Raw genomic sequence first — 14,539 nt, 5'->3', positions numbered from 1 at the left:
TCTCTCACTGTCACATCTCCCACTGTCACATGTGGCATTTTCACATGCTGGAGTGTCACACTGTGCTCTGTCACATTCTGCTCTGTTACATGCTGCAGTGTCACACAGCATTCTTTCTCATGGTGCAGTGTCACATGGTGCTTTTTCAGATCGTACTGTGTTACATGGTGCAGTGTCACACGTCACTCTGTCACATGGTGCATTGTCACAGGGCGCTCATTCACACGGTGCAGTGTTGGATGATGCAGTGTCAAATGTCACACTGTCACATGGTGTATTGTAACATGGTGCAGTGTCACATGTCGCATTGTCACACTGTGCTCTGTCACACTCTGCTCTGTTACATGCTGCAGTGTCACACGGCATTCTTTCTCATGGTGCAGTGTTACATGTCACTCTTTCTCGTGGTGCTCTTTCTCATGGCACACTGTCACATGGCACACTATCACATGGGGCAGCATCTCATGGTACATTGGCACAAGGTGCACTGTCACACAATGCTCTTCCACACAATGCTCTTCCACACAATGCAGTGTCACACGGTGCAGTGTCAGATGGTGGTGTCACATGATGCAGTGTCACATGGCACTCTGTCACATGCTGCAGTGACACATGCTGCAGTATCACATGGCATTCTCTCACACGGCGCTCTGTTATGTGGCGCAGTGTCACATTGTGCAGTGTTGCATGATGCTCGTTCCCATGGTGCAGGGTCACGTGGCACTCGTTCCCATGGCGCAGGGTCACATGGCGCTCGTTCCCATGGCGCAGGGTCACGTGGCGCTCGTTCCCATGGTGCAGTGTTACGAGGCGCTCGTTCCCATGGCGCAGGGTCACATGGCTCTTGTTCCCATGGCGCAGGGTCACATGGTGCTCGTTCCCGTGGCGCAGTGTCACATGGCGCTCATTCACATGGTGCAGGGTCATGTGGCGCTCGTTCCCATGGCGCAGGGTCTCGTGGCGTTCGGTCACACGCCTCTCTGTCACATGGTGCAGTGTCGCATGGAGCTATTTCAGATGGTGCAGTCTCTCATGGTGCACTGTCACATGGTGCAGTCTCTCATGATGCACTGTCACACACTGCCCTGTCACATGGTGCATGTCAGATGATGCATGTCACATGGCACAATGTTTCATGGTGCAATGGCACATGGCGCAGTGCCATATGTCGGTCTTTTGGATGGTGCAGTGTCACACGGCGCTCTTTCACGTTGAATCACACAGCGCACTGTCACACGGCGCACTGTCATATAATGCTGTTCCACACAATGCAGTATCACATGGTGCATGGCGCAGTGTCACATGGCGCAGAGTCACAATGCGCAGTGTCACATGGTGCTTTTTCAGATGGTGCTGTGTTAATGGTGCACTGTCACACATCACTCTGTCACATGGTGCATTTCACATGGTGCACTGTCACACAATGCTCTTCACACAATGCAGTATCACATGGTGCAAGGTGCAATGTCACATGGCGTAGTTTCACTCAGTTTTCTTTCACATAGTGCATGTCATATGGTGCAGCATCACACGGCGCTCTTTCTCATGGTGCAGTGTCACATGGCGCTCTGTCACATGGTGCAGTGTCACATGCTACAGTGTCATATGATGTGTCATGATGCATTGTCACACGGTGTTGTGTCCCAATGTTGTGGCACACGGTACAGTGTCGTACTATGCTGTCTCACGAATCTGGGTCTCATGGTACAGTATCACACTGTGCTGTGTCATACTCTTGTGTCACGAAGCTGTCTCACGGTGTAATGTCTCACGGTACAGTGTCTCATGGTACAATGTCACGTTGTGCTGTGTCACACTCTGTTGTGCCACAGTGCTGTGTCACATGGTGCAGTGTCTCACGGTACAGTGTCACATGGTGCTGTCACATGGTGCTGTGTCACATGGTGCAGTGTCACATGGTGCAGTGTCCCACGGTACAGTGTCACATGGTGCTGTGTCACATGTTGCTGTGTCACATGGTGCAGTGTCTCACGGTACAGTGTCACATGGTGCTGTGTCACACGGTACAGTGTCACATGGTGCTGTGTCACATGGTGCCATGTCTCATGGTACAATGTCACGTTGTGCTGTGTCACATGGTGCAGTGTCTCACGGTACAGTGTCTCATGGTACAATGTCACGTTGTGCTGTGTCACATGGTGCAGTGTCACATGGTGCAGTGTCTCATGGTACAATGTCACGTTGTGCTGTGTCACGTTGTGCTGTGTCACATGGTGCAGTGTCACATGGTACAATGTCACGTTGTGCTGTGTCACATGGTGCAGTGTCTCACAGTACAGTGTCACATGGTGCTGTGTCACACGGTACAGTGTCACATGGTGCTGTGTCACATGGTGCTGTGTCTCACGGTACAGTGTCACACGGTACAGTGTCTCACGGTACAGTGTCACATGGTGCAGTGTCACATGGTGCTGTGTCACATGGTGCAGTGTCACATGGTGCAGTGTCTCACGGTACAGTGTCACATGGTGCAGTGTCTCACGGTACAGTGTCACATGGTGCTGTGTCACACGGTACAGTGTCACATGGTGCTGTGTCACATGGTGCTGTGTCACATGGTGCAGTGTCACATGGTGCAGTGTCTCACGGTACAGTGTCACATGGTGCAGTGTCTCACGGTACAGTGTCACATGGTGCTGTGTCACATGGTGCTGTGTCACATGGTGCAGTGTCTCACGGTACAGTGTCACATGGTGCTGTGTCATATGGTGCAGTGTCTCACGGTACAGTGTCACATGGTGCAGTGTCTCACGGTACAGTGTCACATGGTGCTGTGTCACATGGTGCAGTGTCACATGGTGCAGTGTCTCACGGTACAGTGTCACATGGTGCTGTGTCACATGGTGCTGTGTCACACGGTGCTGTGTCACATGGTGCTGTGTCACATGGTGCAGTGTCTCACGGTACAGTGTCACATGGTGCTGTGTCACACGGTACAGTGTCACATGGTGCTGTGTCACATGGTGCAGTGTCTCATGGTACAATGTCACGTTGTGCTGTGTCACATGGTGCAGTGTCTCACGGTACAGTGTCTCATGGTACAATGTCACGTTGTGCTGTGTCACATGGTGCAGTGTCACATGGTGCAGTGTCTCACGGTACAGTGTCTCATGGTACAATGTCACGTTGTGCTGTGTCACATGGTGCAGTGTCACATGGTGCAGTGTCTCATGGTACAATGTCACGTTGTGCTGTGTCACGTTGTGCTGTGTCACATGGTGCAGTGTCACATGGTACAATGTCACGTTGTGCTGTGTCACATGGTGCTGTATCACATGGTGCAGTGTCTCACGGTACAGTGTCACATGGTGCAGTGTCACATGGTGCTGTGTCACATGGTGCTGTGTCACATGGTGCTGTGTCACATGGTGCAGTGTCTCACGGTACAGTGTCACATGGTGCTGTGTCACACGGTACAGTGTCACATGGTGCTGTGTCACATGGTGCAGTGTCTCACGGTACAGTGTCACACGGTACAGTGTCTCACGGTACAGTGTCACATGGTGCAGTGTCTCACGGTACAGTGTCACATGGTGCTGTGTCACATGGTGCAGTGTCACATGGTGCAGTGTCTCACGGTACAGTGTCACATGGTGCTGTGTCACATGGTGCTGTGTCACATGGTGCAGTGTCTCACGGTACAGTGTCTCACGGTACAGTGTCACATGGTGCTGTGTCACACGGTACAGTGTCACATGGTGCTGTGTCACATGGTGCAGTGTCTCACGGTACAGTGTCACATGGTGCAGTGTCTCACGGTACAGTGTCACATGGTGCTGTGTCACATGGTGCTGTGTCACATGGTGCAGTGTCTCACGGTACAGTGTCACATGGTGCTGTGTCACATGGTGCAGTGTCTCACGGTAGTGTCACATGGTGCTGTGTCACATGGTGCTGTGTCACACGGTACAGTGTCACATGGTGCTGTGTCACATGGTGCTGTGTCACATGGTGCAGTGTCTCACGGTACAGTGTCACATGGTGCTGTGTCACATGGTGCTGTGTCACATGGTGCAGTGTCTCACGGTACAGTGTCACATGGTGCTGTGTCACATGGTGCTGTGACACATGGTGCAGTGTCTCACGGTACAGTGTCACGTGGTGCTGTGTCACATGGTGCTGTGTCACATGGTGCTGTGTCACACGGTGCAGTGTCTCACGGTACAGTGTCACACGGTACAGTGTCACACGGTGCAGTGTCACACAGTACAGTGTCACATGGTGCAGTGTCTCACGGTAGTGTCACATGGTGCTGTGTCACATGGTGCTGTGTCACATGGTGCAGTGTCTCACGGTACAGTGTCACATGGTGCTGTGTCACATGGTGCAGTGTCTCATGGTACAGTGTCACATGGTGCTGTGTCACATGGTGCAGTGTCTCACGGTACAGTGTCACATGGTGCTGTGTCACATGGTGCAGTGTCTCATGGTACAGTGTCACATGGTGCAGTGTCACATGGTGCAGTGTCACATGGTGCAGTGTCACACGGCGCAGTGTCACACGGTGCAGTGTCACACGGTGCAGTGTCACACGGTGTTGTGTCACACGATGCAGTGTCACACGATGCAGTGTCACATGGTGCAGTCTCACATGGTGCAGTCTCACATGGTGCAGTCTCACATGGTGCAGTGTCACACGGTGCAGTGTCTCACGGTACAGTGTCTCATGGTACAATGTCACGTTGTGCTGTGTCACACGATGCAGTGTCACACGATGCAGTGTCACATGGTGCAGTCTCACATGGTGCAGTGTCACATGGTGCAGTGTCTCACGGTACAGTGTCTCATGGTACAGTGTCTCATGGTACAATGTCACGTTGTGCTGTGTCACATGGTGCAGTGTCACACAGTGCTGTGTCACACGGTGCTGTGTCACACGATGCAGTGTCACACGGTGCAGTCTCACATGGTGCAGTGTCACATGGTGCAGTGTCACATGGTGCAGTGTCACACGGTGCAGTGTCTCATGGTACACTGTCACGTTGTGCTGTGTCACACGGTACAGTGTCACATGGTGCTGTGTCACACAGTGCTGTGTCACACAGTGCTGTGTCACACAGTGCTGTGTCACACGGTACAGTGTCACATGGTGCTGTGTCACATGGTGCAGTGTCTCTGCCAACTGAGGAAAGCCATTTCCATTGGCACTTACAGCTCAGGCTGCCGAGGGTCAGAATTCCTGCTCAACCAACTCAGTGATAAGCCTGCAATCAATGACAGCATTCATTACATCTGCCCAGTTGATAAGCTTTGTGTTCTTTGTCAATAGATTTCAGTCCCCTCCATAATTGCTCCTATTTTTTATTCTGCCCCGTCTTAGTGACTTTTATTTCTGCCTTTACCTTGCTCGCAGGCCAAAAGGAATGGTGCCAGTTGCTCAGAGATATGGAGTGGTACATGTCAATTCTCCCTCCAGTCTTCCTCCCTTCTCAGAGGCAGCTGTTCAGAGAACCAATACCAGGGCTCTTGGTCACCTCATAACTGGCAGTAATGACTAAGAAAAGGCAGAACAGATCATTAAAAGCTGCAAGCTGCTGCATCCAGACTCCATCCATAACGTGAGGGACCTCCATTGCAACCTTGCCTGATTGATGATGCAGTAATATATTGGTTATGATACTGGACTTGCAATCCAGGGAACATGAATTCAAATCCCACCAGGACAGATTCAGAATTTTAATTCCGTGGAAAAATATTAGAGAATAACAAATATAATCTGTGTTAAAGGGACCATGAAGAAATCAGATGGTTTTAAAACCTAACTGGTTCATTAATGGCCTATATGTGATTCCAGTCCTGCACTAACATTGCCCACTGAAATGATCTAGGCAAACTACTGAATTGTATCAAACTGTTAAAGTGGATTAAGAAGGCCATTACCACCTTCTCAGGGTAACTAGGAATGGGCAATAAATTCTGGCCTTGCCAGTGACATCCAGATCCCATGAATGAATAAAGCAACCTGACTTAAAGAAAAGCTATTGGATTGGGTCGCCAACTCTGGTTGGATTTATTCCTGGCGGTTTCATTGACTGACCTCCTGCCTCCCAATTCCCTGCTGGGTTAAATTGCTTTTCCCCCTTCATCTTTCATACTAATAAACAAAACTGCTCAAAGAAAAGGAAACAAACACGCTATATTTTAATGTCCTGATGAGATTTTTCTCTCAGGAAATGCTTGCAGCAGTGTCCTGGGGGTTAATCTTCGATTCACAGAGATTCCAGGCCAATCCTGGAGGGTTGGCAATCCTGCTACAGGGGAGAATAGTGTGTGTGGTACAGAACAAAATTGTGGACCAATGTTTCAATAAGACATGACCCCTCAACAGGCATCAATCCTGCTCCTTCAACAGGAGCCAAGTGACTCCCATTAACTCCCATCTCTTAGTCTATCCCAGGGACACAGTTATGTCCCTTTATGTATCTGATCACATTTCACTCTCCGAACAGCCCACAACTTGTATCAATTAATCACATTTTATTATTTTACATCAGCATACATACCACAGTTTAAACATTAAAACTCATATAATCGCATATAGTTTGCAAAAAAAAATAATGCTACATCTATTAGAAACAATGCACATCTATCACCTATCAGTAAAGTGCAAAGCCACATTGCTTTGTTTATTGTACCCACACTGGTCTGATGTGCCCTAGAGCCTATGAAGAGCAGTAAGCACATCATCCCTTTCATTGGCAATCTGTGATTCTAAAGGTTCTCCCAGAATAACACTATTCTTGCTGGCTGCGAAGGGGCTTTTACCCGGTAATTCCTGCATATTAAAAACAGAAAACGCTGGAAACAGTCAGCATCTGTGGAGAAAGAAACTGACTTAATGTTTTTCGTCAACAGGCATTCATCAGAACCTTCACTTCAAAGTCTGTTTCAGGGATACAATATCAACCTGAAGATTAACTCTGTCTCCCTCTGATGCTGCCTGACCTGCTGAAATTTTGCAGCATTTTATGCTTTTATTTCCGATTTCCAGAATCCAAAGTATTTTACTCTTGAATTAGGATTACTTGATAGTTTGGTAAAAGTGTTACTGCTTATGTATTTTTGAGGGTTTTACGCACAGATTAATGGGCAAAGTGGACGAGCAGCGCAAATAAAAACCATGTTAATATCTTGAGCGCAGTTTGTTCAAACCCAAATACAGGATCGTAGTGATGGACGGGTGAAAATTATGACATTTAGGGTTTACAAATTGTAGTAGCTTTACACACCAAAATAAATACAAACTCTTCAGTTTGGATCAATTTTAAAAGTCATTTTGACTTCAAAAACCTAAATATTTTGCTAAAACAGATACACTAATACTTAGGAAACATTAATTTTTAGGCACTTGGGAGTTTTGTGTGAAACTTCCGTTTGAACCATATCTACAAGAATGATATTTTCTTTCATTATTTGGAAGGGTATTGCATTATTTGGACACTTGGGAGCTGACCTGAATTTTTTTAAAAAAAAAGTCAAAAGTTCATCTTGGGCGGAGCAAGCATGCCTTTTCCAAGGAATCACATGACATCAGCTAAATGACCAGCATGGCAATTGTGGAGGAGAGCTATTTGAACTGCAATCACTTTAATTGATGGAAAAGAGAATTGTTCTAAAGGCAAAGGCCTTAGTGATTTCCTGGAAATCACCTGACAGAGATGAGTTATGTTTTGAACTTGGTTTTTTGAACTCATTTGGGAATGAGCTGAGAAGGGGAAAGCTGCCCAGCTCATGCTCTCCTTGCCTTGCCTGAAATACAGTGTGGTTATTGGATTCCAGTTAGGAATCCTCATCCCAGCGGAACTTGAATGTATTTGTAAACCCAAGAGGCTGAGACGAGAAGGATTGATCCAGCTCTATTTTCCTCTAACCTGAAGCTCCATTGGTGAAAACCTCCAAACATCTACTGGGACCAGTGACCCGTCGTTACATAAGGGAGCACCAGAATTACAGCATTAAACCCCTGTGAACTTTATCCTTTTATTATTTTTTTTTTCAGCTGCCCATCTCTGCAGAGACCCTTATTGTTTGTCCTTTGTTTCTGTGTGTGTGTGTGTGTGTGAGTGCGTGCATGCGCGCACTAGGGAATTTTAAAAGGGATAGGTAGTTACATTTCCAGATTATAAATTGTGTTTTAACCAGTTCTTGCAACATGTTTTAAAAAAAAAATTTTGTTCTACAATAAAACAATCATCCTGAGTTTATTGAAAGAAGCCTGGTTAAAATCTGTTTTATTCTGGGTCTAACAGTAGTGAAGGTAAACAATTGGCCATTTTGGTAAGTGAATTAAACATTTACACTAATGGTACAACCTGTGGAGTAGTGGGGCTAGATAAACTGTGCACTCCTCCCATCCCAGTCGTAACACTTCAAATAAAAATAAAGATTTTCACTACTGAATTTAAATAATTGTCCAGGAGCTCAGTGTTGGTCAATAGGTCATAACTATATTGTGAAGAAAATATTGCAAATTATCTACCCTTGCAACTTTAGACGTTATATCTTAAACCAGCACAGATCATTGAGGTCACCCCTAGCTTCATTTACTCTGCTTCCTTCACCACATACAGAAACCAAGTCTCATCTGATCCAATCTTCCTGACATTTCCAGTCAATCCCAACATTTCTGTCCATTGCTACTAATTGCCTCTCATTGTATCCACATATACCTTGTTCATCTTAATTGTTAACCAGGAACATAGAAAGTACACAATCATCAGTTTTTGTCACTCATTCTACAATGGTTCATATTGCACTCTACTGTATTTCCAACTTCTCAGAAAGCAAAAGTTTTTAAGAGCGAGTTCATTATCTTCTAAGAAGATCTGCAGTTGATTTTTAGTATTTGAACAAAACTAAGGCCACTCCTGAAGATAATTCAGGACAAATCATTTTGTTTTAATAAATAACACACTTGTATTAATCTAGCATTTTTCCCACTGAAATGCCTCAAAACACTTTATGCACTGAAGTGACTTCTGTCCTTTGACATGGTGGAGTTTACATTTGAAATGCATTGCACTGTTAACCAGCTCCATGTTAGATCTGCCTCAGATGGCCAAGGGTCCAATGGTGGTCGTGGCTCCAATGCGACAGCATCAAGAGATACCCACAACGGGCATCCCGCGCATGTGTTAAAAAAATGCAGTAGTCAGCACTAAACATCATTAGCACAATTAATAAATACATATCTAATTCTGCTCATAAAGAATGATAGTAAATCATTGTCAATGCAGTCACTTTTTTCCCACTTTGGCTACTCAAGTGAAAGATTAGACATTAGAAACAGGAGACTAAGTGGACAATCAGCTGAGCTATAGTTAGTGCTTGGAATAATGGATCTTTTTGCGTCACGACAGATGTACCTACCCCAAGGAAGCAGAATCCCACTGCTTCCAGATACCAACTTGTCACTATTTTATCCTCATTTTGTTTTGAGTCTCCAAGAGATTACGATTATTTTTCACCAAATCATTGTCACCACTGCAGCAAGCTACATGACAATATTAACATTCCAATGCTAATGCTGGATGCCTAGAATTATTAGTATGATCATTTATAACTCATAGATTGGAACATTTTAATGTGAGTTGAAACTTGGGGACAGCTGTCATGAACAATTCAAATTCAAGAATTCCTCCAAAAGTCTTGAAGTCATTTTGCATTTCTTTGGCAGTTTTGTATTTGAGTTCAGTTTTAACATTTAAAACTTATTTAATACATATCACACAATAGAATAATGGATTGAATGTGTCTTTAAACAGGACCTTCCAAAGGGAAAGCAACACTGTTGTGTTAGGTAGCAATCCAGCCAATAACAAAGCAGGAGGATGTATTTCCTGTTCTACCAATAAGATATTATGGGAAGGATGATGTCACTGTTTGTGTCAGGTTCAATTCTAACATACAAGTTAGGAGCAGGTGCAGGCCACTTGGCCCCTCGAGCCTGTTCTGCCATTCAATAAGATCATGGCTGATCTGATTGCAAACTGAACTCCACTTTCCCAACTGCCCTGATAATCTTTCATCCCCTTGCTTATCAGGAAGCTATCTAGCTCTGCCTTAAAAATGCTCAAAGACTCTGCTTCTACCACCTTTGAGGAAGAAATTCACCACCCTCTGAGAGAAAATGTTTCTCCCCATCCTCCTAAATGGGTGACCCCTTATTTTTAAACAGTGACCTCCTAATTCTATTCAACTTTAGTTGTCAAATTTTTATTAATCAGAAACCTATGGAAGATTCTAGTAAATAATTACAATGCATTGGGAGGCCTCAACATGACATCAACTCATTCCAATGTATTTTAAAAAGAGAAGCATGATGCTCCACGTCATGCAAAAAAAAAGTGTAAATGTTACAAGCTGTATTTCTCCATGACTAGCAGCAAATGAATAAACTCTTCGTATGACTTCATGTTTATGAATAAAGTGCTCAAATTTACTACTGCATTTTATTAGTATCAGTTGTGCCTCGGTGCAGAGCACTCTTGCATCTAACTCAGAAGGTTGTGGATTCAAGTCTCACTTCAGGAGACTTGAGCACTGACTCCAGGCTGATGCACTGGAGATGCTGTCTTTCAGATGAGGCATGAAACCAAAGCCTTCTTGAGTAAAACATCCCAACATCAAAGAAGGAGCAGGGGAACTGACCCAATGTCCTGGCCAAGATTTATCCCTCAACCAACACCATTTATTCCATTGTTGTTTGTGGGAGCTTGCTGTGTGCAAATTGGTTGCAGTGTTTCTTCTATGACAACAGTGATTACAATTCAAGAAGTACTTCACTGGCTGTAAGGCATTTTGGGGCATCCTAAGGTCCTGAATAGCACCACATGAATACAAGTTCTTTCTTCACTTTTAAGGTACAAAGTCCTCTCTATGTCGGAGAATCTTCAACTGTCCACTAAGAATCAAGGTGACTGTAAACATATTTTATTCCTAGAATGACCCAGGTCTCCACGTGTGAGGATTCATTCCACCTCTTACAGCTGAGAATTTTGGTCTGGGGACGTGATGTGATGTTTTCTTTTGCATTTGAATACCTTCCTTCGATGAGAAATGAAGCGCTGTTGGTTCAGAGGTTACTTCCTGGCTTCCTTCTAGTGCCTTCCTGTTTTGCTTGGTAGTTTGAGGAGCTGGCAAATTGACAGTGGATATTTTGACCAGTGCTGGTGGTGGGGAAGGAGGTGCAGACATCCACACTGGCTCAGCAAGAGTCGTAGCTGACCTTGGGGCAATGACAGTGGGAGTCACAGTAGGTAATGGGGTTGAAAAACGTCGAATTTCACAGGCTCTTGTCTTCACAGGGACATGTTTTGTCGAGATGAAGGATTGTTGGCCAAGTTGCCTAGATGGAGCACTTCTTGGTAAGTTCTGTGTCCCCAAGTTGGATTCATCAAAGCTGAACATGGCTGGGTTTAATTGATATGGCTGGTGCCTCATGAAATCAATGGCTTGTATTCCCACCTTTTGGTTCCCTGCTGGTTTCCACTTTCTTTCGGTCTTAGTGGCTGACGTCACTCCTTGCGATCTGCTAGCTGCTGGTGGGTATGATGGGGAATACATGGGGTTGTAACCAATTGGAGGTGGAGCCCTAATATTAGGAGAATATTTCCATGTAGAGGGAAGTGAAGGAGTGGGAGATGGTCCTCTTGCCTGTGAGGTATACATAGGTACCGATTCCACAATAAACTTATCCATACGGCTTTGCCTTCTAGCGAAGAGTTCAGCCCCCTTCCCTTTCAGTTGGAGTGTCCCTGATGTAGTGTTTCCATTCACAAGAGGAGAATCATTGCCAATTGACTGGGACTTTAAGGAAGGTTTTGGTGCAACAGGAGGGGGGACCTTTTGCCTGCGTGCCTGGGATTGCATAAAATTTGAGGCTTCAGCACCAAGACTCAAAAAGTCTTCTTCAGGGCCTGACTCAAATCCAGCCCCTAAATGATCCGGCTTCTTTTCATCCAAGTTTTGTACCAAAGAAAGAAGCTCAGGGTTTGGTGAAGTTTTGACCTGTTCTGTCTTAGTAAACATTGGCTTCCTTGTGCTCCTTCTGCGAGCTTCCTGCAAGATGCCCGTTTTAGAGGCTGGGATTGAAATTCTTTGTTCTCTCGTAGCTAAGTTCTCTGACTGCTGATTAGCTGACCAAGCTGTTGATGAGGTGCTACCAATAGAGGGAGCCTGAGTGTTTGCACGATTAGCAGCAGTGGGCTCAGCCTCTTTTTGTGGGGGCAATGCTGGAAAAATATGGAATTTAGCAGTGCTGGTGACTGGAGCCAAAGGCGGTGAATAAGGATTCACCAGAGGCAGTGAACATGTTGCTGCTCTGGGTGGTGACATCACTGCAGGCGGTGGCGACATCACAGTGGATGATGGTGGAATCACTGTGGGTGGTGGTGACACCACTGCAGGCAGCGGTGACATCATAGCAGGCAGCGGTGACATCACAGCAGGTGGCGGTGACATCACAGCAGGTGGCGGTGACATCACTGCAGGTGGAGGAGGCGACATCACTGCAGGCGGAGGAGGCGACATCACTGCAGGCGGAGGAGGCGACATCACTTTGGGTGGAGGAGGCGACATCACTTTGGGTGGAGGAGGTGACATCACTTTGGGCAGAGGAGGTGACATCACTGCGGGTGGAGGTGGTGACATTACTGCGGGCGGAGGAGGTGACATTGCTGCGGGTGGGGGTGGTGACATCACTGCGGGTGGAGGAGGTGACATCACTGCAGGTGGAGATGACATCACTGTGGTTGGAGGTGGTGACATCACTGCAGGTGGAGGTGGTGACATCACTGCAGGTGGAGGTGGTGTCATTACTGTGGGTGCTGATGAATAAGGAATCCCCATTCTCTTTGGTGCTTCAGCTTTCTTTGTTGTCACAGGCTGAGTCATAGGATTCACAGTTGGCGTACAGACTACCTCTGATGGAGGTGTGAAAGGCATTGCATGTTTGTTTCTCCCAATATCTTGTTTGCAAGACATTGCAGGAGCTGTAGTTTTCCTGAATAAAACTGGAGCAGAGATGGAGTACACTGGAGTCACCTGATTTTGCTGAAACCCTGGAATAAATGGTTTTGCAGTCCTGTTTGTCACACCAGACAGTAAGGAGGGACCTTGTACAAAGTGTTGTGAATGATGCTGTTCACTAGGTCTCATCGCCTGTAAACTGGGGTCTGCATGCACCCTTGAGGACAGGTTCATTTCTGCATAGCTGTTTAAAGTATTAGAGACAGGAGACCCATCGTATATATTGGAATTTCTAGGGCAGGTACCATCTCCATTCATCAACTTGGAGTTCATCACTTCAGCCTCTGACTTTGGTTTCGTTTGCAGATTGTGTTGTCTCTGAACAGGAGACTCCTCCACCATATACTCCCCTGCTCGTTGTCTCTGATGTTCAAATAGCATTACCCCTTTCCCCTTGGTTTCAGTTAAACCCTGGGGCTCAGTTTTGGACTTTTCAATGTCCAGGTAAGAACCATCCCAATCTGATCCTGTTGACTGATTTGTTAAGCTTTTTGCGTCAGAAAATACCTCTTCATCAAATTCAGACTCACTGGTTGGCAGCAATTCTCCATCCTCGTCGATATTCTGCTTTTCCTCATCTACACTTCCATAGCTAACGAGAGTATATTTCTTTGCTCTTTGACGGCGTTTCTTAAACATAAGAACTCCCTTTGAGTGAGGATTGGGTGCTGAGGTGAGGAGGGATGCAATGGTCTTGCATTTTGTTCTGGCTTCCTTCACTTGCTTCTCCTGCACGCTCTCACTGCGATGGAGCTCTGTAAAGTCCGAACACAAAGGATTGTCACAAATTATTGCTTGTTCAAACAAATCAGGGAAGAATAAATGGGCACACCTTCTGGAAGTACAAACATTACCTTAAACACAAGAGAATTCGACATTCTAGGTTGAAAGTTAAACAAAGAAATCCCTAGCTAATTGATGAATTTTCCTTATCCTGCCTTGTTCAAAACAACTGCAAATCCCAAAGTCACTGCTGATATTTTGCTTCACTCAGTGAAAAATGTTTCTTAGTTCACAGGTTATTGTGAGAACTGGAAAATGATATGGAAATCATCTGCCCAGAAAGGGCTGGATTAATCAAATTTATTTTATACAGGAAGCTGTGATCTAATGCTGTTTTCCACTTGTGTTGGGCAGGCTCTTTCCAGAATTATGATGAAAGGAATACAGAAGATTGAAATAAGCTTTTGCCTTTGGAGAATTAACACAAGAGGGAAAACAAATCAAAGCTCAAAAGAGAACTGAGGCTCCTTTGATACTGGTGTCAAGCACCAACACTGGCATGGAGTTCAGCCCTAACACACTGATCTCTGACTCTGAAGGTTGTGGGTTCAAGTCCCATTCCAGAGATTTTGAAAACAAAAATCCTTGGCTGAGAATACAGCAGAGAACTGCACTGTCAGATATACCGTCTTTCAGATGAAATGTTAAACTGAGGACCTGTTTGCTCTCTAAGGTGGATGCAAAAGATCACATGACACTGATTCAA

At 45.6% G+C, this 14,539-nt stretch overlaps 2 protein-coding genes across 2 annotated transcripts in view; both read right to left on the bottom strand.

Moving 5' to 3' along the window:
• Positions 1-5,486, bottom strand: part of LOC121270875 (myozenin-1-like) — a 48,029-nt gene extending 42,543 nt beyond the window's left edge. The window contains exon 1 of the mRNA XM_041176434.1: positions 5,364-5,486. The gene's annotated coding sequence lies outside the window, so the exon portion shown is untranslated. The remainder of the gene's footprint in view (positions 1-5,363) is intronic.
• Positions 5,487-6,483: 997 nt separating this feature from the next.
• synpo2lb (synaptopodin 2-like b) overlaps positions 6,484-14,539 on the bottom strand; it is a 34,927-nt gene continuing 26,871 nt past the window's right edge. The window contains exon 4 of the mRNA XM_041176459.1: positions 6,484-13,805. Coding sequence (XP_041032393.1) covers positions 10,960-13,805 — 2,846 coding nt within the window. The 3' untranslated portion in view covers positions 6,484-10,959. The remainder of the gene's footprint in view (positions 13,806-14,539) is intronic.

The sequence above is a fragment of the Carcharodon carcharias genome, chromosome 28, assembly GCF_017639515.1.
Source record: "Carcharodon carcharias isolate sCarCar2 chromosome 28, sCarCar2.pri, whole genome shotgun sequence".
Taxonomy (NCBI): Eukaryota; Metazoa; Chordata; class Chondrichthyes; order Lamniformes; family Lamnidae; genus Carcharodon; species Carcharodon carcharias.
This window is presented reverse-complemented; position numbering and strand designations above follow the sequence as displayed.